At 38.2% G+C, this 22814-nt stretch overlaps 2 protein-coding genes across 8 annotated transcripts in view; one reads left to right on the top strand and one right to left on the bottom strand.

The window, feature by feature from the left end:
- ZMYM2 (zinc finger MYM-type containing 2) overlaps positions 1–22573 on the top strand; it is a 70355-nt gene extending 47782 nt beyond the window's left edge. For 6 of the 7 annotated variants that reach the window (XM_084767123.1, XM_084767125.1, XM_084767120.1 and 3 more), the window contains 12 exons: positions 330–364; positions 3956–4085; positions 5356–5471; positions 6170–6341; positions 8644–8769; positions 9895–9989; positions 11690–11858; positions 12091–12242; positions 16037–16151; positions 16684–16935; positions 18681–18801; positions 19898–22573. In XM_084767123.1, coding sequence (XP_084623249.1) covers positions 330–364; positions 3956–4085; positions 5356–5471; positions 6170–6341; positions 8644–8769; positions 9895–9989; positions 11690–11858; positions 12091–12242; positions 16037–16151; positions 16684–16935; positions 18681–18801; positions 19898–20090 — 1676 coding nt within the window. In that variant the 3' untranslated portion in view covers positions 20091–22573. Of the gene's footprint in view, positions 1–329; positions 365–3955; positions 4086–5355; positions 5472–6169; positions 6342–8643; positions 8770–9894; positions 9990–11689; positions 11859–12090; positions 12243–16036; positions 16152–16683; positions 16936–18680; positions 18802–19897 lie in introns of those variants that run through there. The other variant, XM_084767126.1, reaches the window with a different exon arrangement.
- Positions 1–22814, bottom strand: part of LOC311588926 (uncharacterized protein MSANTD5) — a 179315-nt gene that overhangs the window by 113509 nt on the left and 42992 nt on the right. The gene's annotated exons all lie outside the window — the stretch shown is intronic.

Below are 22814 nucleotides of genomic sequence, written 5' to 3'. Positions count from 1 at the left end.
AAACAGGATTAAAAGAATAGTTTTAAAAACCTATATCCTGTGGCATCTAACTTCAAATAAAAAGCTTCCTTAGTAGATTATGTGTTAGTTGTGGCCTTTTATCTTAGTTACAATGTAGTATCTGCACTAAGGCACTCTGTGTATTCACAGAAAGCAAAGGGGCAAAATCAGTTAATTCCAAACTTGCCACCATATTTTTACACTGTTTGTTTAAATTTTGGATTCTTTCTTAAAATAGTTTTTCAAAGTTGGTAAAATTCAGTTATAAACAGTGATTTATAAAATGTCAAGAAAGTGTCTTTGTCTTATTTTAAATGCTTGTTTTTTAGATCAGAGCTGTCAGACATCCCGAACCAAAATGACAGTGAGTATTGCTCAGTTTATTTCTGTGCTGTGATTTGTAGTAGAGTGAAAAATATTTAGGCTGAGTTAGTAAGATCATCACGAAATGTTTTTACTTTGTTGAAAGAGTGGAAATATTCAGCGTACTTACTAGTACCAGAAACTGTCAGACATAATCAGCAACATAAAAGTGAATTGTTGATAGCCTCTGCGCAGATGGGGAAGATGATTCAGCAAAGCTCACCCAGCAGGTTTTCAGAACTGTGTGCTGTCGAGGCTCCAACTCAGAAATGTCATTTAGAAACTATTCAGGTGATTCTAATATAAAAGCAGAGATCACAACAACCAATAGACCCACACTCTTTTTACCTTGGGTTAAGATACCATCGTGGCTATTAGGACCTGTGTCTTATAAGCTCTCCCCCCACCATTGTGATCTTTTAGCCCTATATCCATAGTCAAAAGAGAACTTACGCCGTTTTTGAGACAAGGTAAAATGTGTTCTACTTCTGAGATACATCTTTACAGTATTTATTAATAGAATTTCTTTTGCAATATGAGGTGAGAGATAATCACATACACAATATAAAACTATGGGTTAGAGTAATGAAAAAGCCACAGCCACAATTGCTATGAAATGTAAAGCAGTGTATAATCAGAATTTCCAAACTGATGAGCTGAAAAAGTTGAAGTTCAATAACATAGGTTATGTAGATCAGACCACTGCAAAAGTCTAGAGATATGTGAAGAACAGCTTTCTAGAGCTACAGGAGTGACTGTGCTCTCAAGGGCACTGGCAAACTTATTAATAGTTGTTAGAGTTATTTTTATATAACTGTGTTTGTTTCTCTTAGTTTCTTTCTTAACCTGGCCTTCACACAAATAATTGAAACTTTTATATTTGTTGAATAATAAGTTTCACAGCACAAGAACTGAGCAGTTATTACACTAATCTTAATCCTGTAAGCCAGTTTAGCTTCTTCCCAGTACCTGTCCCAGGGATACTTGCCCTTTGTAGCTTTCCTGCTCCAGTGTGTCTCTCCCCCATGTTTCCTAGACCTCTGGGGGTGGCTAAATCCCCTGTTTCCCTTTCTAACTCCTCCTCCCCCACCCAGCAGGAAGTCCAGCCCTATTCTCTCCCCTTTTCCATTGATTGGCTGTAAGATGCTTTATTGGCATACAAGGGGACCATTGGGGAGCAGAGTTTATACAGCATCGAGACAGGAGATTTTCAGAACAAGGCTTATAATCAAATATGGGGGCTACAGAAATCAGCATTAAAATTGCATAATAACCTTATGCCAACAAATAGTTTTCAAGTACCTAGCTCCTAGCTTTAAATCACCCAGTTTCTGCAGCCTTATCAGTGAAACAACTTTACAGACTCCCAATGATAGTGCTCAGAATCTATGAACAAGAGAGACAGACAGACCGACACACACACACACACACACACACACACACACACAGAGAGAGAGAGAGAGAGAGAGAGAGAGAGAGAGAGAGAGAGAGAGGGGGGGGGGGGATTTCTAAACTGTTCTGGAAGTGGCCCTACAGCTGTGTTGTGCTAGCAGGGTGAGAACCTGGCCTTCAGAGTTGTTAAAGAATTAGCCTGTTCATTAGTCCATAATCCTTATGTTCAAGTCACTTATGGAAACATTATCATAGAAAGTACTTCATTTCTCTCCTACAGAGTCGGTCTGATCAAGTTGAAAATTAAGGTGTGATATGCCTGAGATTTGTATTAGTCTCAGGTAATCAGTCTTAGGAGTTGGAGGCAGGAGGATCAAAACTTCAAGACCTAAGAGACCTACAGAGTTAAGCTCAAAGTTTAAGGCTAGCCTAGGAAACTTAGTGAGACTCCAACTCAAAAAATTTGTTGTATTAAATAAGGTTACATGATAACACCAGTAGAAGTGCACTTGCATAGCATGTCCCAGGATATCGTTGCTGTTGTTGTTGTTGTTGTTGGGGTTTTTTTCTTCTCCTTCTTCTTCTCCTTCTTCTTCTCTTTCTCCTTCTCCTTCTTCTTCTTCTCCTTCTCCTTCTTCCTTCTTCTTTTCTTCTCCTTCTTTTCATAGCACTCTACAAACTTTCAAGGCATTATACATGGGGAAGCTCCAAAGGCTTAGTGTTAACAAAGAAACTACCACAGTGGACATCTGGCCATTATCACATTAACATAGCCTAGGGCAGCATCAAATAACATCAACCAGACAAGGCTAAAACGATGTTTCAAATTGGCTTTGGAGGGGAAAGCTCTGGTGCTGCCAAGTCACAATACCTAGTTCTACTAACCTCTCTCTTGGTTTTCCTGAATTTCATCAAGATTGAAAGATTAAATCAACCACTATACTATCACATCATAGATCCCATAGCTCTGCCAGAGAAAAACTTGGTGTGTTTATAGTTAAACTTGAAATGCTGGAACCTTCGTTTAGTGTATTTTCAGGACTTTTAGTAGCATAACGTAGTATATAGTTGTTGCTATAATACTGTGCTTACTGTATGATTATTCTATGTATGTTTGTGGCATTAGCGATGGATGCATGTACTATTAATGGTATGGAAGAGCTGTACGATACGTGACTGTTATATCTGTACTGTGTATGCATTCTGTATCTTAGAGATAAGTTACTTTACTATCAGTAAGTAGTGGAAAGACTGTGTCTGTGTTGTACAGGAAGCTGTAGTGCTTGCCATAGTATCTACAAGAACTCTTCATAAAATAAACAAGTGAGGTGTTTTTGTTTTTGGGTGGTGGCAATTTTCTTGGGTTTTTTTGTTTGGTTTTGTTTTTTGTATTTTCTTTTTCTAGACAGGGTTTCTCTGTGTAGTCTTGGCTGTCCTCGAATCACTTTATAGACCAGGCTGGCCTCAAATTCACAGAGATCCTACCTCTGCCTCCCAAGTGCTGGGATTAAAGGTATGTGTCACCACAGCCCATCAGCAAGCCTATTCTATAACAGTTGAATTTTATAACCTTCACTGATACTTAAGAGAGAATTGTTTTCATATTATTTCTTTAAAAATTATTTTATTTAATTTTAATTTATGTGCGTTGGTGTGACAGTGTCAGGTCTTAGAGTTACAGACAGTTGTGAGCTGCCATGTGGGTGCTGGGAATTGAACCTGGGTCCTTTGGAAGAGCAGGTAGTGCTCTTAACCGCTAAGCTATCTCTCCAGCCCCCATAATTTTTCTTAAACATGCTTAATGATAGATTCTTCTGAAGTAGACATTACTCTGAAGAATGCATTCCTGCTGCTTGCCAGTGTCTAATATTGGCCTCCCAGATTAAGACTGGTAATTTAGGAGTAGTAACATTTGGTTATATTTTCCTACTTTTTGTGAAAGTCCACTTAGGACTTGGAAACCAGACAATGAGCTAGGAATGGACATGCCTTTAATTTCTGCACTCGGGAGGTAAAGGCAGAGTTTGAGGCCATCTTGGTTCCAGGACAGCCAGAGCTACATAATAAGACCCTGTCTAAAGAAGAGACTCTGTCTTGAAAAACTAAGAAAAAAAAGAGGAAAAGAGAAAGGAAAACATATAATTAGCGCCAGGAAGTTGTAAAAATTACAAAAATAAAATGTTTCTCTGCTTCTCTATAGAGTTCAGCACCACCTCCTTCTCCTACACCAAACAAAGAGATGAAGAACAAAGCAATTCTCTGCAAACCTTTGACAATGACAAAAGCAACTTACTGTAAGCCTCACATGCAGACCAAATCTTGTCAGACAGGTAACTTGGGAACTTTTGAATTATACCTTCTTCTATTTAGACTACACTGAATTTAAAATGCACTCTTTTTTTTTAGAGTGAGAGCCTACAGACTAGATAGGTATTGTGTCCTTTCCTTTTGATTTTTTTCACCTATGTGATTTTTTTTTTGATTGCTGAGAGAATAAAGCATATTGTTTAAATTATTTGTGATCTGTTGATCAATGATTAAAGGACTAGAGTATAGCTTGCTAAAACTACACAATCCTATAAAACTTTTCTTAAACTAATACCTACAGTTTTATGGTTCCTGTTGAAAAAACAATTTTTTTGTGGTCTGTAACAGTGATAGTTCTGTTGCCTTCTAGTCAGAAAGAGAACAAATAATTTATATACTTAGTTCACATTTGCAGCATTAACTGTTTTTGTTTATGCTTTTTGTTTTGTCTTGTTTTGGGGGGGCGGCTTCTCTCTTACTATATAGCCCAGGTTTGCCTTGAATTTAATCCTCTTGAGTGCTGAGATTACTGAAATGGCTGTTATGCAGCTCAGTGTTTGCTGTATTTTAATTGTTTAAGTAAATAAACTGAGAGGAATTGGTCAGGACAGTCTGCTGGATATAGAAGCATATTTTTGTTTGTTTTGGGGTGTTTTTTGTTTTTTCGAGGCAAGGTTTCTTCTCTCCGTGTAACCTTGGCTGTCCTGGATTCAATTTGTAGACCAGGCTGGCCTCGAACTCACATTGATCCGCCTGCCTCTTTCTCCCAGATTAAAGGCATGTGCCACCACACCAGGCATTAGAAGCATATTTTTAAAGGATATTATTTTTAAAAAGTATAAGTAGTGCTTATTTTAAGTTTGAACACGTGTTGCAGAAAGTTGCTTGACATTTATCAAATCTCACAGAAACTAGAAATTTCCTTCAAATAAGTACAAAGTTATTTTCCTTTGCTGTCAAGTTGCCAATTAATATTGTTCATTATGACACCAATTAGCCAAGGAAATAAAAAGCCATTGTGAAAAGTAAAAGCCATGCTTTAAATTGCCCTGCTGGGGAAGCAGAAGCAGGAGAATGTCTGAATTTAAGGCCAACTTCAAAACATAGCAAGTTTAAAAAGAATAAACCAACAAATAAACAAATGCTATCATGCTGGCTCTTACTTGTAATCCCAGGATGTAGGAAGCTGAGGCAGGAAGATTGCCAGGAGTTGAACGCTAGCCTGTATGACATGAAATTATTTCTCATACGAATCAAAAACATGTTCTTCTCTACCTGTGTCTTGGCTTTCAGATGAGAATTGGAAGACAGAATATGTCCCAGTGCCTATCCCTGTCCCTGTATATGTCCCTGTGCCCATGCACATGTACAGCCAGAGCATTCCTGTCCCTACCACAGTTCCAGTTCCGGTGCGTGAGTTTACTTTCACTCTATGCTGTGCATGCAGCTGGGAAACTTGTTTGTAGTTACTAGTTGCTGATGCTGGTGAAGCTGTACTACTCACAGTTGCTGTGGCAAAGCTGATTTAACAGAAGGTTCATGGTTTAGAACTTATAAAGAAGTTCCATCTTGTAATGGCTCCACAACCTTTCAAAACAGCACCAGCATCTGGGGACCAATTGTTCAAACACACGAGCCTATGAGGCGCAGTTGACATTTACACCCAGTAGAAGCCATCTTTCCTATTCTCCCACAGTTAGTTTGTCAACTTGCTTTTATCATGATGATGCCTTTTACTTGCTTGTGTGGTCATCCCAAAGAGTTGAGCAGATGGGTGTATCTGCCTTGTCAAAACTGTTTTATATTTGAGTTTATTTTCAAAGCAATTTTTGCAATGCCATAATGTTAAGAACTGAAACATAAGGCTAGAGGGCCTTAATTTTTACTTCATCACAAATATTAGAATGCTGTGCTATTTTCCCTTTTATTGTTAAAGTATCTGTATTCTGATATTTCCTTGTGACGGTAGACTTCTTAGTTTTGATATGTATTCTTGCCAAAGAGTTTTTTCAATAATATATCTATATAGTAGTAGATCATACATTTAATTTGGTGAAATATCTTATATTGTATAGTATACTTAACATTAAATGCTTTGGTTAATTAGGTGCCCGTCCCTGTGTTTCTGCCTGCTCCATTGGACAGCAGTGAGAAGATTCCTGACACAGTTGAGGACCTCAAAAGCAAAGTTTCTTCAGATCCTCTTGATACAGAATTGCTTACAATGACAGATATGATGGCTGAAGATGAGGGGAAAACAGAGGCATCAAATATCAACAGTGAGCTAGCTGCATTATATGTTTGTCAATAAGAGGTTTGGGAAATGTGTTCTATGTATTGTCATCATTACAGTACTTACAGGCATATACTTTGGCAAAACTTACTATGGGAATAGAAGAAATACAGCAGAAATACATAAGAGATACACACTTTGGCTCAGCAGTTAAGAGCACTAGTTGCTCTTGCAGACCACCCAGGTTTGGCTCCTAGCACCCACACGCTTACGCCTTTCTATCATTGCCGTCCCAGAGGTTCCCATGTCCTCCTCTGGCCTTCACAAGTATTAAGACATGCAAGTGCGGCACAAATGCACATGTATGCACAATACCTGTACCCATAAAAACAAATAATTTTTTTACAAAGAGAAAGCTACGCACTCCACCATGAGCCAACTATGCTCTAATGCTAAGCTTGGTCTCTAGTGAAATAATTTGTTCCATTTTTGCTTTATTTTGAGATGGAATCTTGTTATGTGCCCTGGGCAACAAACTCTTGGCCTCAAAAGTCCTCCATCCTTATCTTCTCAAGTAGATAAGGTTATTTTTTTGCCTACCACCACGCACCTACTTGTGATCTCATAAAAAGCAAACAAACTTTGTTTTTTTTTAAGATTTATTTATATGTTTGACAGATGTACTGTATCTTCACCTGGTACTTGGTGGAGGTCAGAAAATATATCCTAAATCCTCTGGAATTAGAGCTGTAGATGATTGTGAACCATCATGTTGGGGCTTGGAACGGAACTAAGATCTTCTGCAAGACTACCGTTTCTCCTAATTTCTAAGCTACTCACTGTGTTTTTTAATAGTAATAGGATAGATTTAAACTTAACTCAGTTATTTTCCTTCGTAGGTTTTAATGCTTTTATTTTGTGATTGATATTTCCAGTAATATTTTTTATACTAATTAACATTGCTTTATCTAAACCAGAATTTATCCTGCTTACTTTTGTTAGGACACTGTTTGCTACATAGTGATTTAATACATGCGTTTTGTTGTGACTCTATCCCTTAGCATAGCCTTTTATTCCTACCCCTAGCCTTTTGGTGATACTTTAGTTCTGAACTGCCTAATTGCCTTTATACTAGAAAACAATTGCAGTAGCTGTTTTGCAGTACTTTAAGAGGTTGTAAAATTTAGTGGATTGGAACTAGAAGTATGATTTTTGTTTTTAATTTTACACACACACACACATATTCCCTGAGCTCAGGACACAGAGGCAGGAGAGTAAGCTCTAGGTGTGCCTAGTACATAACAGAACAAGACCCTGTGGAAAAAAGAATGGGGAACCATGTCACGTATCCTTCGTAGAAAAGTTACATTGTTTTGTAAACCCTTTGTTTTCAATTTGTATGCGTTTATCTTATTTTTCTGTTTGGAGACTTACCATCACTCTGCAGTTTATATTGGATAGAATGCATTTGTAAGTGTATAACAAATCCACTAAGCAGCTTATCCAAACAAATATCCTAATTATAGACAAACTGAGCATGTGGAAACTTGGTCAAAATTTGAAAATGCTCCTTGAAAATTGTAGTTATTTACGTTCATAATTTATTTCTAACAAAGAATTGCTTTTAAGAATACTGACTGACATGGGGCTGGAGAGATGGCTCAGTGGTTAAGAGCACTGATTGTTCTTCCAGAGGTCCTGAGTTCAATTCCCAGCAACCACATGGTGGCTCACAACCATCTATAATGAGATCTGATGCCCTCTTCCAGCCTGAAGATATACATACAGGCAGAGCACTGTATACATGATAATAAATAAGTCTTTCAAAAAAAAAAAATACTGACCTGGAGAGATGGCTCAATTGGTAAAGTGCCTGCCACACAAGCATGAGGATCTGAGTTCCTATCCTGGGGCCCATTTAAAAGGTCAAGCACAGTGGCTTGTGCCTGTAGCCCTAGTGAATGGAGAGAGTAGAGTAAGGATAGGTGGATCCAGTAGACAGAGAAAAACAGGGCATCAGCCTCTCTCATGCATGCCCATCTATGTGTAAGTACATATGTGTTGGCCCCATGTCCTCCCGTGTCTTCCACCCCACCTCCCATCCCCATCACACTGGCAAGTACATATGTTTCTCTATCACACATACAGATACTCTTAACATAGGATTAAGTGTTATAACATTTATTTATTAACTTGAAAAGGAATAGCCAGAATGTGTAAGTTTCTAATTATAGTTATGATTTTTATAGTAGCTTCCATATTAATATGTTTATATACTTTTTCTTTTGGCAGATACTGTTGAACTTTTTGAAAGTTTGATTTCTAATGAAATTACTGCTTGGTTACAGGTGTAATTATTGAGGCTGACATAATTGGTTCAGATCTCACAAAGAATTCTGACCCAGATATACAGTCCAACATGCCTGATGTACCATATGAACCAGATTTGGATATTGAAATAGATTTCCCAAGAGGTACTTAAGTACAACTTTATTATTGTTAAATTACATTGTATTGTTGCCTCTTGTCTCTATAATTGTTTCCCCCCCCCCTCCTGTTTTTTGTGATAGGGCATGCTGGGGATGGATGTATGTTTTTTAATGTAGCTACGTTCTTCATCCTTTGTTTTTGTTTTTTTTATTCTTTGTCATTTTACCAAATAAGACTGAATTCATTACAGGAACATTAGAAATTAGAGAACAACACAATACTTAATCTTTTCAATTCAAAGACATTGATAGTATTGGAGTGGAGGTAGGGATCATGATAGAGTTTTGCTATATAGTCCAGACTGGCCCCCAACTCAAAGCTGTTCTTGCCTCAGCATCTCTAGTGCTGAGATTATAGATGTGCGTCAACATGTCTAGCTTGGTAGCATTTATCTTAATGCTTTTGAAGCTAAATTCACATTCAAAGGAACAAGTACAGTCAATGGTCACTCTAAGACACACTCTATTGCTTCTTGCTGTTCAGCTCAGGTGGAGCACAGGGTGTTCTTGGCATGCTCCTGCAACTCTACAGTGGGAGACGAGTAAGAGTTAGAGTTAAGGGCAGCTCTGATGCTGTCAAGTTTTGAAGTCAACCTGATTTAACAAGGGCCTGTCACAGAGAAGTATTTCAAAGCCTCATGTGGTAGTACATACCTACTAAGGTAGGCGGATAATAAGGTGTAGACTCTATAAAGTGAGTTCCACACCACATCAGGCAGACAGATATTAATGTAGTCCTTTTTTCATTTACCCCCTAATTTTATGAATTCCTATTAAGTGAAATGTAAAATATTATATGAAAAAGACTTAATGGGATAAACTAGATGGACAGTTTAGATTTTCTAAATATTTGCTTTTTCTAGTACCATACAGTTCTATGAAATTTCTGTATTGATACTTGTTATGCATGGTTTTTAGTAGTATGACTAGGATTTATTAAAACTCAGAGCATGTTAAGTATGATAAGTCTTTTTGTCCCTCACCTAACTCAAATTTATCCCCATGTCTGAATGATCATTTATGTCATGTGGCTATTTCTTTATTGGCTGTGTTTATGAAACTTAAATCTATACTGTTATATTTGAAATAAAAGATATTCTAATTTGTCAGCTGCGGAGGAGCTTGATATGGAAAATGAGTTTTTATTACCACCTGTTTTTGGAGAAGAATATGAAGAACAGCCCAGACCTAGATCTAAAAAAAAGGTACAGAATTTGTTAATGTTTTTATATCTTTTATTTATCTAGTATCTATAGCAACATTTCAGGTAAAAGATGCATTGATGATTTCTTGTGCCTGATAATATAGGAAGATAGATTTTAAAATTGATCTTAATACAAGGTAAAAATATAAAATAGTTGACTTAAGGAAATTCAACTCTGACATTAATAGAGACTGTTTCCTGAGTGAGCATAGTGACATAAATCTGTAAGCACTGATGAGTATGAGACTGACAATGATGGTTGTCTCAAAAAGGAAGTGGGAAGGGACAAGGAATTGATGATTTTTTCAAGGAACTTTTTTCATCATCATTTTTGATGAGGTTAATAAAGAAGAGGTATAGTTTATTCTTAAGCATGCCAACACACAGAAAGACATATTGGGGACTGGGGATGTAGCTCAGTAGGTAGAATGCCTGTCTGCCGTTCAGGAGCTGCCCTGGGATTGATTGCCAGCACTATATAAACTGGACGTGATGGCCCCTGCCTGCTAATTCTGTTGGGAGATTAAAAGCTAGAGGATCAGAGGTTCTTGGTCAGCTCGAGATAAATATGACACTGTTCTATACGTGCACATGCACCTCGCGTGCATGTGTGTGTGCGCATACACACACATACAGAACCTAACCAAAGTAACAATAAAATAAGGAAAAGCCAAATACTAGACACTTGGATCATTCAGACATACGGAATCTAAGTTTTTAAATATGCTATCAACAACTTTCTGTGTTTGACTTCCAACATAAGACAAGATCAAAAGACACTGTAAGAAAATGGCTTTCACAATTTTTTCTCAAAGGAAAGAAAGAAAACTGAAAAAAGGAATATCCACAGTATGATAAAGGGTGGATGAACTCTTATTTGGTACTGTACACAGCCATTAACTCAAGTGTGTCATTGTTCTAAGTGCTAGAGCTGAAAATACAAACCCGTAGCCCTAAGTCTTCATGGCTTTCTGGACAGTAGTGAGTTGGAGACTGGGCTAAATAAGGAGACCCTTTTCCAAAACAGACAAGCAACCTGACTGCCAGACATGAAAAGAAGGGACTGATGTTGTCAATCAGTGGACTGTGCTTGCCTAGCATGCACATGGTTCTGGGCTTTATCCTCAGCACTAAAAAGAAAACAAGTAAAGAGTAAGTTTCTCTTTTCTTCCTTCCTTCCTTTCCTTCCTTCTCCTCCTTTTCTTTTTCTTCTTTCCCTTCCTCCCTCCCTCCCGCCTCTCTTCCTCCCTCCTTCCCTCGCTTTCTTTAGACAGGATCTCTGGGTAGCTGTTCTGGAACTCATTCTATAAATGAGTTTTTAGAGACTGGCCTTTAAACTCAGAGATCTGTATACCTCTGTTTCCTGAGGGCTAAGATTAAAGGTGTGTGCCACCACTGTCAACTAAGAGTAAATTTCTTTAAAAGTTCTTCAGTCTTTAAGTTGACATTTAGAATCCTTCTATTTATTTTTTTATTAATTCCAATTTATATATATGAAGTGATTTGTATAGAAACATATTCATGAAATGAGGTTTCAAGAAGCAATATGGCTAACTATTATCAGCTATTAGAATACTAGCCAGTTCTAACATATAATAAGTATGAGTTGTTTTAGTTTTCTTTGTTTAAAGACAACTTGCATAGAAGTCATGGAATAATGTAATCTCAAAAGAAAAGATATACTGTGCTATTTTATTATAGGGAACCAAGAGAAAAGCTGTGTCAGGATACCAGTCTCATGATGATAGTTCTGACAACTCAGAATGCAGCTTTCCTTTCAAGTATACATACGGTGTGAATGCATGGAAACATTGGGTCAAAACTAGGCACCTTGATGAAGATCTTCTGGTATTAGATGAGTTAAAATCTCGTAAGTGTTTCAGTTTTATTATCCTAACTGATAAGTCATCTCTCCAGCCTCAGGAATTAATTTTAACTTATGTCTATATGTGTATGTCTGTAAATGTATTTTGTGTGCGTGTGTGCATACCCGTGGAAGCGAGGACATCAGAGTTTTAAAGCTGGAGTTAAAGGCAGTTATGAGCTGCCCAGAATGAGTGCAGAGACATATAATAGTTAATGATTATTTCATTTCTTTTTAGCTAAGTCAGTAAAGTTAAAAGAAGATCTACTCTCTCACACCACAGCTGAGCTCAACTATGGGTTAGCCCATTTTGTCAATGAGATCCGACGACCAAATGGAGAGAGTTATGCACCTGACAGCATCTATTATCTCTGCCTTGGTATACAGGAGGTAAGATTCTGAACACGATGCTACTAAGAACAGTGGTGGTAAAGTGTGTAGATATAAATATGCCTCTAAAAAGTTAAGAATTGGCGTGTGTGTGTGTGTGCGTGTGTGCGTGCGCACGCGCACGCGCGCCCACAGAGGCCATAAAAGAGTGTCGGATACCTTGGAGCTGGTGTTTACAGGTGCTTGTGAGCTGCCTGATGTGGGTGCTAGGATTTGAACTCTGATCCTAAGACTTGAGCAGTGCTCTTAGGTGAGCCATCTGTCTAGTCTCAGTTTTCTGGAATTTCTGTTGGTTTATCAAGAATATAATCTTTTTGGAAATACTTAGGGTATATAGAAGATTTTCCTAGATATTTTGTGCTTTTCTGTAACACAGTATGTATCTTCTTTACTGTTTCAAGTTCTTTAGTATTGTGATCAAAACAACAACAACAAAAACAAGTGACTTAACGCAAATGTCCCCTTTCCAGTTTAACAGGATCTCACTGTGCAGGCCTGGCTGACCTGGGACTCCCAGAAACCCACCTGCCTCTGCCCCTTATGTGTTGGAATAGCATGTGCACCACCATGCCCAGCCTCATGCATCTTTGTGAAGAATCTAACAGGGTTGTGTATTTGGAGATAACATCATCTTTTAGTAGTTGCAAGTAAATGAATTCATAAACTGTTAGCTACAGAGTTCCCTTTAGAGTTGCTGATATTTATATATAAATACAGGATATAAGTATTTATACCCAACTTACACTAGCAATGTGACTATACATGTCCCTTGTTCATCTGTCATTATTTTTGACCGTGTAAATGTAAAGATCAACTATTTTTCTATATGAAACAGAACACCAGAGTTCAGTGGGAAAGGGAGAAAAAGTTCTAGACAATTATTTATTCTGTTAATCATTCTCTAATTGTCTCTCTCTGTCTCTGTGTGTCTGTCTCTGTCTCTCTCTGGCTGTCTTTCTTTTCGAGACAAGAGTTTCTCTGTATGTGGCCCTAGCTGTCCTGGAACTCACTTTGTAGACCAGGCTGACCTGGAAGTCACAAAGATCCTCCTGCGTCTGCCTTCCAAATGGTGGGATTAAAGGCGTCCACCACCACCCAGCATCTAATTTTCTTTTAATGTTGGAAGAGCATACTCTTTCATTTGTATTATTGTTGATTTCTGCCTTGTAGTTTCTTGGATAGTTTAGTTAGGAATCAGACTATTTCATAAAGAACAAAGGAATAAGTAATTTAGACTTCCAGAGCAAGAAGAAGAAAAAACTAGGCAATTATACAATTTAAATTAGCCAACTGGTTTAAACATGCCAGTTAGAAAGCTTGTTCTGTTTATGGAAGCAGGGCTTCACTGTACAGTCAAGGCTGGGCTATAACTCTACGGAGACCTCAAATTTAAAGGAATTCTTCCACCCCTGCGTGATGGAGTTATAGATATATGCAGCCATTCCTAGCCTTCCATGTAGGTGCTAGGATTTCAGGTCATGTCCTTAGGCTGCTAGGATGGTTCTCATCCACTGAGCTGTCTCCCCAGCTTTCCTAGATAAAAACTTGACATCATTCCAGAATTTCTTGTAGGATTTTACCCTTTGAGTATTTTATAGGTGGAAGTGTAGTAAGCTTTTGTTTTAAAGCTGTGAACAATGTTTGTTATATTTAAGTATAGTAAAATAATGGCCTATGTAGTTAATTTCAATTCTATACAAATGAGTTTTTAGTAATTACTAAAATACATATAAACAACTTTCTTTTATTCATTAAGTTCTAAGACTGCATATTTCTTCCCTTGTTGAATAAAAATCTTTTATTTATTTAATCACTTTACAGCCTGATCCCAGCTCCTAAAACTCCCTCCTGTAAGACTGTGTTATTTAAATAATATAAATATATTTATAATATTTGTGACGTGAACTTGAATTTTGCTAATCCTTCATTTTAGTTTTTTCTGTTTACTAGATATTGATTGGCGTGGCCTTTGGAAATTGAGATGCTCCTGTTGATAGATTACCTTTACTGACTGCTAGTAATTGATTGTCTATGTACCCATGTTAAATGTTAGATGTACCTACTCTTACTTTTGCCTTGTTTATAAGGAGAGACGATGAGTTAAGGAGTAGCTTGTCCAAATTACATAGCTCATAAGTTTTGACTCTGGGCGAAATGTGGCACCACAGTACATAGAAGGCTGCGGCATGTAGGCATGTAGGCACGTGAGTGTGAGGTCAGCCGGGACTACAAAGTGAGTCCCAGGCTTGCCTGGGCTACATAGCCCTGCCTCAGAATAATCAAGTAGAGTCTGAGCAGCTTGACTTAAAAGTCTTTATAAAGCAGGAATGGTGGTACATGTGGCACATGGGAAGCAGGAGGGCTGTGAGTTATGGGCAGTGAGGCCACTGTAGTGTGCTTTACTCAAGTATCTGAAGTAGTTCTAACTAAGAGTATTGGTAGCCCAGTTGTGGAGCAGATTAATTTGACTCAAGTATATGAGTAAAAGGCGATAGCGCATTTGGTTAGAGAGCTCGCAGTACAAACATGAACACCTGAATTTGGGCTCCCAGCGCCCATGTAAGAAGCCAGGTGTTGTTGGTGGTGTAGGTTATAACTCTAGCACTGGGCAGGTGAGACAGGAGGCTCCCTGCGGCTCCCTGCAGCTTCCTGGCCAGGCAGTCTCCTCAGTCAAGTGAGCGCCATGTTCAGTGAGGCATCCTGTCTCACAAAAAGGTGGAGACACGCTTAAGGAAGGCACTAAGCATTCACCTCTGGCTCCACATGCATTTACACACACTCATACAATGTGTACCAATATGAAAGGCTTTTTAAATTGACCTTTTTGAAAATTTAAAGACAGAAGGGATAACAGGAGAATGATATTTCTAGATGACAGAGTCAGGGTGCAGTTTCCCAGGAACCATGTTTAACATGGCTGGAATATGGGTGTGAAGTGTAGAGTAAAAGTCATACCGGAAAGGTCCTGGATTCTTCTATAAATTGATTAGTTTTCAGCTAAAAAGATGGATTCTGTTTTGTTTTCTGCTATACTAGAAATAAAGTCCAGACTCTTGAGTACACTAGGCCTGTGTTCTACCTTGTTAGGTCATCCCTGGTCAGGTCGTCAGCATTTTCAAAAGTGTGAACATGCACACACACTTGATTGGCAGAGGAAGGGGAGAACAGCCAGCCAGCTCCTCGGGGTTTTCCTTTCATCATTAATTAGTCTGTAAAATGTATGTTTTTTCCATGTATGATATAAACAACTCATATTTTGTCTGACAGACTAATGAGAGTGTGTGTATGTAATGTGTGATATGTTTGTATGATGAGGGTAGGTGTGTGCCACATTGCACAGGTGGCAGTCAGAGGACAGTCTCTGCCCCCATCCCGAGACAGGGCTTCTCTTTGTAGCCTTGGCTGTCCTGGAACTCATTCTGTAGACCAGGCTGGAATTAAATAAATGTGTGTGCCACCCCTGCCCGGCCAGTGAGTTCTGAAAACCTAACTTGGCTTGTCAGGCTTTTGCATGGCAAATGCTTTGACTTGATGCTCCATCTCTGGCTCCAGACTGATGATTTTTACCCAGGTTTTATATTCAGGATTTTTTTGTTATACTTTCCAGCTTTGCATATTTTAAGCAACAGGTTAATTTTTATGCTTTTTCAACTTGTACACATAACCAAGGCCTTGTGTTTTATTAGAATGCTTGGTTTTCTTAAACATAAAGCTTTTTTTTTCTTAAGAAATGCAAAGTGCAATACATTCACGGTTTATAATTAGCTGGTTTTCCTTCAATAATTTTTTTGTAGTACTTATGTGGTAGTAATCGAAAGGACAACATATTTATTGATCCAGGATACCAGATGTTTGAGCAAGAACTGAATAAAATACTCCGAAGTTGGCAACCAAGCATACTTCCAGATGGTAATGCTCTTTTAAATATGTATTGATAGTTGATAATGGAATTGTTGTTTTTGCAGAAAGTATGTTAAATGCATTTAGGAAGTAATTTAAGTTACACTATAAGAGCTCATTGCAGATAAATACAGTCAGTAAGTAATGTTTGTGAGGAACTTTGGAAAACCTGTGACCTACTTAGTGCAAAGCTAGACATAAGACCTATAATACATATGTTAAACATTTATTCGTTTATGAGAATCATATGTTTTCAAGAATTACACAGACTTAAATTATTTTCTGATCATAATGTGCTTGTCCTACTGAAGGACAAAGCCAAGCGTCCAATACCTTACTCTGGGGTGGTGGTGTCCTAGCCTGTGTCCCAACCTGTGTGTTGTTAAAAGAGCCAGGAGACAATTCCGAGGTTCATTCACACTGACCTAATGTGAGGAGTAGATTGACATAGGGCTGTTTTAAATTCACTTCATTTCTAGGTGGTAAAATGAAACTGCTTGTGGTATTTATCATTCTTTTAAAGTAGTTTTCTCTATTTAAGGGTCAATATTCTCTCGAGTTGAAGAGGACTATCTCTGGAGGATAAAACAACTAGGATCACACTCTCCAATAGCTCTTTTGAACACCCTCTTCTACTTTAACACTAAGTACTTTGGCCTGAAAACAGTGGAACAACACTTAAGACTTTCCTTTGGCACTGTGTTTAGGCATTGGAAAAAAAATCCTTTAACAATGGAAAATAAAGCATGTCTTCGCTATCAGGTGTCTTCCTTATGTGGAACAGACAATGAAGGTAGTGTAACTTTGTTTTAAAAACAAGTTTTATTTTTATGGAATGAGTGTGCTTTTCCTACATGAGTGTATGTGTGCATCACACATGTTTAGTGCCCACAGGTGTCATAGAGGGTGTCAGATCCCCTGGGACTGCAGGTATGACTGGTTGTGAGCCACCATGCCAGTGCTGGGACCTGAATCCAGGTCTTGTGTAATAAGTACGCTTAGCCTCCGAATCTGTCAGTGGCCCTGATCGTATAGCATTTTTATGTGGAAATTGTCTGTGGTAGGAATGTTCAAATTTTTTTTACTAAAGCCCACCAAAACCATTCTTTAAGAGACTAAAGACAATTGCTTTCCTAAAAACACAAAAGCTTCTTCTATGTTTTGTTTGAGATAAAGCCTTACTATGTAGCGTTAGCTAGTCTGGAACTCCATGTGTAGACCAGGATGGTCTAGACATCCTAGAGACCCACTTTGCTTTGCTTTCAAACTGCATCTTTTAAAAATGTCATATCTTCTGTTGTAGTAGTTTGTTTTGTTTTGAGATAGGATTTCTAGTTTAGACTGCTGGATCTGAGATCCTCCGTCTGCTAAGACTACAGGTGTGAACTGCTAAAACCTATATTTATGCTGAGCTAAGGTTCAAACTGGGGCCTCATGCATTTAGACAAGCCCTCTACCAACTGAGCTACATTCTCAGCTTCTTGGTTTCTTTTCTTGGAAAAACTGTACATTACCAAAAGCTACCATGGAGCCGGGTGTGGTGGTGCATGTGACTAATGTGCATCAGATTAAAGAACTTTGCAGACACCAGAGAGTGAGCAGCATTTTGGGAGAACTTTTATTATAACAAAACACACCTCAAAAGACGATAATGCACCGGTCGTGGTGGTGCACACCTTTAATCGTAGCACTGAGTCAAAGGCAGGAGGATCTCTGAGTTCCAAGCCAGCCTAGTCTACATAGCGAGCTCCAGGCCAGCCAAGGCTACGGAGAGAGACCTTGTCTCAAAAACAAAACAAGCTGAGGGATTTGGGGGGTGGCACACGCCTTTCATCGTAGCACTAGAGAGGCAGAGGTAGGCAGATCGCTGTGAGTTCAAGGCCAGCCTGGTATATAAAGTGAGTCCAGGACAACCAGGGCTACACAGAGAAACCCTGTCTCAAAAAACCAAAAAAAAAAAAAAGAAAGAAAGAAAAGAAAAAAAAGCTGCCATAGAGAAAACTCTGCACTTAGCTCTGTACTGCTAAAACGGGCACTAAGGGTAAATAGGAATGTCTTACCTCAGAATTGGTTGTAGGGGGCTGTGGGAGAACTCGGTGGGTAAAACTGTGTGTTGTGCAAGTGTGACCATCTGAATTGGAATTCCTGGAGCCACATAAAAAGCCAGATACAGGAGAGTTAGGAATGGAGAGACAAAGATAGGAGAATCACCAGGAAGCTCATAGGCCAGCTAGCCTAGAGTATGCATGCAGTGCCGCAGCAGAAACAGAAGCAGCCCTGCCTTGGGCAGGTGGAAGACGAGGACGGACGACAAGTTTTCTCACCCTCATTCACACATTTCATACATGACACAAGAAAGAAAAAAAGATGTGGATTGATGTGAGTTTTAGTCCAGCTTGGTCTACAAATCAAGTCTAGGACAGCCAAGGCTACAGAGAGACCCTGTCTAAAAAAAAAAAAAGAGAAAGAAAGAAAAAAAGATTGGTTTTAGGAGGCTTACTTTCGTTGATGTTGTTGTTGTTGTTGTTGTTGTTAAAGATAAAATTGCTACTGGAAAACGGAAACATGAAGATGATGAGCCAGTGTTTGAACAAATTGAAAACACAGCCAACCCTTCTAGATGTCCTGTGAAAATGTTTGAATGCTACTTGTCTAAAAGGTGAACATTAATGATATTTGACTAGACTTTTGTAGCATGGGGAGTTTAACGTGGGGCCTCAAGCGCACTAGGTAAGTGCTCTGCCACTGAGCTACATCCCAACTGGTACTCTCAGAGATGTTTGTCTAAGTTTAGCACTATTAAGAAGGGATGGGATTTTAAATAATTTTTAAAAATTCTGCTCACTTAAATGGACTTCTGTATTCCAAAGTTATATTCAACTATAATTTAGAGTCCCATTGTGAAATACCTAGCCCATATAGTTTAGGATTCTAGTCCATGCTAAGAAATCACTCTTGACTAAAAGTAGCACGTGTGATCTTGTCCTGAAACTAGAGGGTTAGAGCAGTTGTGTTGCCGCCAAGCAGAGACACAAACTTTTGTAACTGTCACAGGTTTTTTGGGTCTGCAGTGTTTCACTGCCTGAAAGCAGCAGGCACTGGGAACTGCTTTAAGTGTGAGTGTTGGTTAAGTCAGTGCTCTAACGATCAGCAGGTGCAGAGGTGGCCTATACTTTATAAACAACTTCCCAAACCATAGTGCACTTTCCAGGGTGCCCCTCAGAGCTTGTGAAAGCATGACTGTCCCCTCGGCATGGCCATGTTTTTAACCGAGTCGTAAGGGTAGCTTTCTTGCTCTATTCTGGACCTTTGGTTTAGTTTCATGGATTTCCAGTGCTGGTGATTATTTGCCAGGATTCCTTTTTTGGTATTGTCTTCTTGGTATTTAATGTTTCTTCTATTGTATAATGCTGTAAGAATTTTTATGTGTTGTATATTTTCATCATTTTAAGCCACATTTTTCATATTTTGTTTTTCCTGAAATGGACATGCACAATTAGTTAAGCTAATGCATTTCAGATTATAATTTGCATATTACAGTAACAACTAAAATAATAATATGCATGTTAATGGAGTCTTAGATTCCATGAAATACAGGATTTTAATTATAGGAGGGAACCAATCCTTTATCACAAAAACTTTAAGAACAGTTTACTGATAAAATGTTATTGTAGTCATTCTTCAAAGAAGTCAAGTTGTGGAGGATTTTGTCATGTTCTATGAAATTGACCTTTTTTTTCTCTTTTTCTCCAAAGTCCACAGAATCTTAATCAGAGAATGGATGTTTTTTATTTGCAACCAGAATGTTCTAGTTCTACAGATAGCCCTGTCTGGTACACATCTACTTCCCTGGACCGGAACACCTTGGAAAATATGCTTGTACGGGTTCTTCTAGTAAAAGATATTTATGATAAAGACAATTATGAACTGGATGAAGACACAGACTAAAAGGACCATTTCAGAAGCAGTGGGATAGCTCAGCATTAGATAGTCGTGCTGCTAGATCTTTACAGGAAACATTTCAAGGTTACTCCTCCTGTTCTGAGTTTTGTAGCAATGTACCCACACTGGGTATTACCATGTAAATAATCTGTGAGTGAAAGTTGCCATTATTCTATGTAGTGGTTTTAGGATACTTAACAAATACATTGAATTCTTTTTTTATTATTTATTTGATTAGGTATGTTTGTAACTTTTTACATTACAAAATATGAAGAGAATGTGCCATGTATAAGTTTTTCCTGTTGCACTGCTCTACCGTTGCAAAGCTCCCTCCTTAGGGCGTGCTTTTATTGCGTTCTTGACCAGATGGTTGTGTGTGGGTAGCACTACTCAAGTTTAGAACTTGCAGTGTCTTTCAGAATTTTTAAAATAAACTGTAAACTAATAGGCTGGGGTTTTTTTGTTTTGTTTGAGTTTTTTGTTTGTTTTATGTTTTAGTTACTGAAGCCTTACCAGGTTATGTAGAGAGATACCATCTTCTGTACCAAAAATAGACAAGAGAATGCTGTCGATACTGGTGTTCTGTAATGTGAACTTATGCTGGTGGAAACAACTTATGTTCCCCTTATTAAAACTTAGTGTCCTTTTCTCACTTGTGACTTTCTGCATCACCCCATTAATTAAAAAAAAAAGTATGTATATATGTGTAAGTAGAGAGAGAATGACTATAACTTGAAGACAAGATTAAGGCATTTTTCTTTGTAAAATGTCTTGAGACAGTGTAAGAAGACTCTTCTCTTTCCCCATGTCAGTCAGCCATCCGTATATGAGATGACCACGCCCCCAGCCCCGCCTCCCACCAGGGGTGTGTAGATCAGGCTGCACTACAACTTGTATAGCACTCTCAAGTTTTACCACTCTTAGAATTCTTGTGCCTGCTTCCAAAAGTGACTGATGCATATGCAGGGCGGAATTATTTTTAGAAATGCCACTCCTGAAATAGTCATTTTAGAAAGTCACGGTACTTGAAGGGAGATAGTGTCACATTTTCCTACAGAGATTACCAGTGGAGAATGCTGATTACTCCAGATGCTTGTAGAAGTAAAAACTGGTGGATAAAGTCAGTCTCAGAGAAGTCATACAGGATACTAGATTGTTTGGCTTTGAAATTTTAATTACTTCTTATAGAAGATTACATTTAAAATGTCTTTGTGCTTCTGCATAGCAGTTTATCTGTTCATAACTTTTAGATTAAGGAAATTTGCTTCAAATTATACTGAGTAAAGTAGTAGCTGAAAATTATCACCAATTATTTGGCTGACTTTGTATGGCATGTGTAATGTTACATTCTTATTTCTGAATCCTGAAATCACCGTGGTGATACTAGTTTTCAAATAGTTCTGAGGGAAATTAGCCTGTTTTCTACAGTGACTAGACAGTATCTACACAGACCTTACCTATTACTCTCTCGCTTAGGATCAACTTTAGCATAGTAAAGAAATTTTCTCAATCATGATTTTGGAATTTTCACAGGTATTAGCTACTGCTTGTTTAAGCAATAACTATGTGAAATGTTTTTGGCATGACAATTTACAGTCTTCTAACTTTTTGTAAGTTTGAATAACTTCAGTCCCTTGGTTTTATATTTGAATCATCAGACTGACAGTAGCAAATCCAGTACAGGTTACTTTACTAAGACAGGAACACCCCTCTCCTCACTCGCCTGTTGAATGAAGCTGGAAACACTTAAATCAGAATGCAGATGTTTCTTAGCTTTACAGCACTCCTTCTGAAGCACTTTTACTAGAAATGCATATTGTGATTAAAGGCTGGTTAGCCCTAACCATCTTTTATTCTTCAGAGTGGTGCTATAGCCCATCAAAAAGCAATAAACTCACCCACAAGTGTCACATGTATATTTTACCAAATACCATAAATCTCTGCCATGGTACTAAGCACCGTGTCTTGCTATTTAGTTTTTATGGTTTGTACATTTTGCTTTTCTGAGCAGAAATGCCTACAGAATTTTGACCTTACATGATAGAGGACGTAGAGCTTGTCTGTGTCTCATGCAATCCGATGATTGATCTACTTGATTCTCAGGGGGAAAGAAATTTATTTTATGAATATTGTTCTGGGACATTTATTTCGCCTGGAACATATTTCTTTGGTTCTTGGCGCTCCTTAGTGTGTAGCCAAAACTGACTGCTGAGAGAAAGGACAATGAAATGATAGTTTATTTTCGCTTCTTGGTGATTTCTGATTATAGACAGCATCCTGTAAATACAACTTTATTGTCTTGAGATGTCTATTGAAGATATTATATTTTTCTGTTCTGAACGATTTTGCCACTTGAAATCGTTCAATGAAAAAGATGACTAGCCACTCTGAGGCAGGTGGATTTCCCATGCAAACCGAATTCTCAACGAATTTCAGAAGGCTTTTACTGTATTAGGTAACATGAGATATTAAAGGATTTTTCTAGGCAAGACGCTCAGCCTTTTTTTTTCCCCCATAAAAGTACTTTTTACTCAAATCGTAGTTCATGTTTTCCTTTCATGAAATGGAGTGGTTACCAGTGTGTTACTACTGAAACAGGAGGATGTGCACGCTCTCTGCTTTCTGATGTACACTGCTTCCCTTTGTCCTGGCCAGTTGTGATTCGCAAACCGGGGTAGCTCATGTATGTGGAGCATAAAGGGCTGAAATGATAGGGAGAACAGAGTTAAG

Source organism: Acomys minous (assembly GCF_964271855.1).
Source record: "Acomys minous genome assembly, chromosome: 18".
NCBI lineage: Eukaryota > Metazoa > Chordata > Mammalia > Rodentia > Muridae > Acomys > Acomys minous.
Note: the sequence above shows the minus strand (reverse complement) of the source record. Positions and strands in the feature narration are given on the sequence as shown.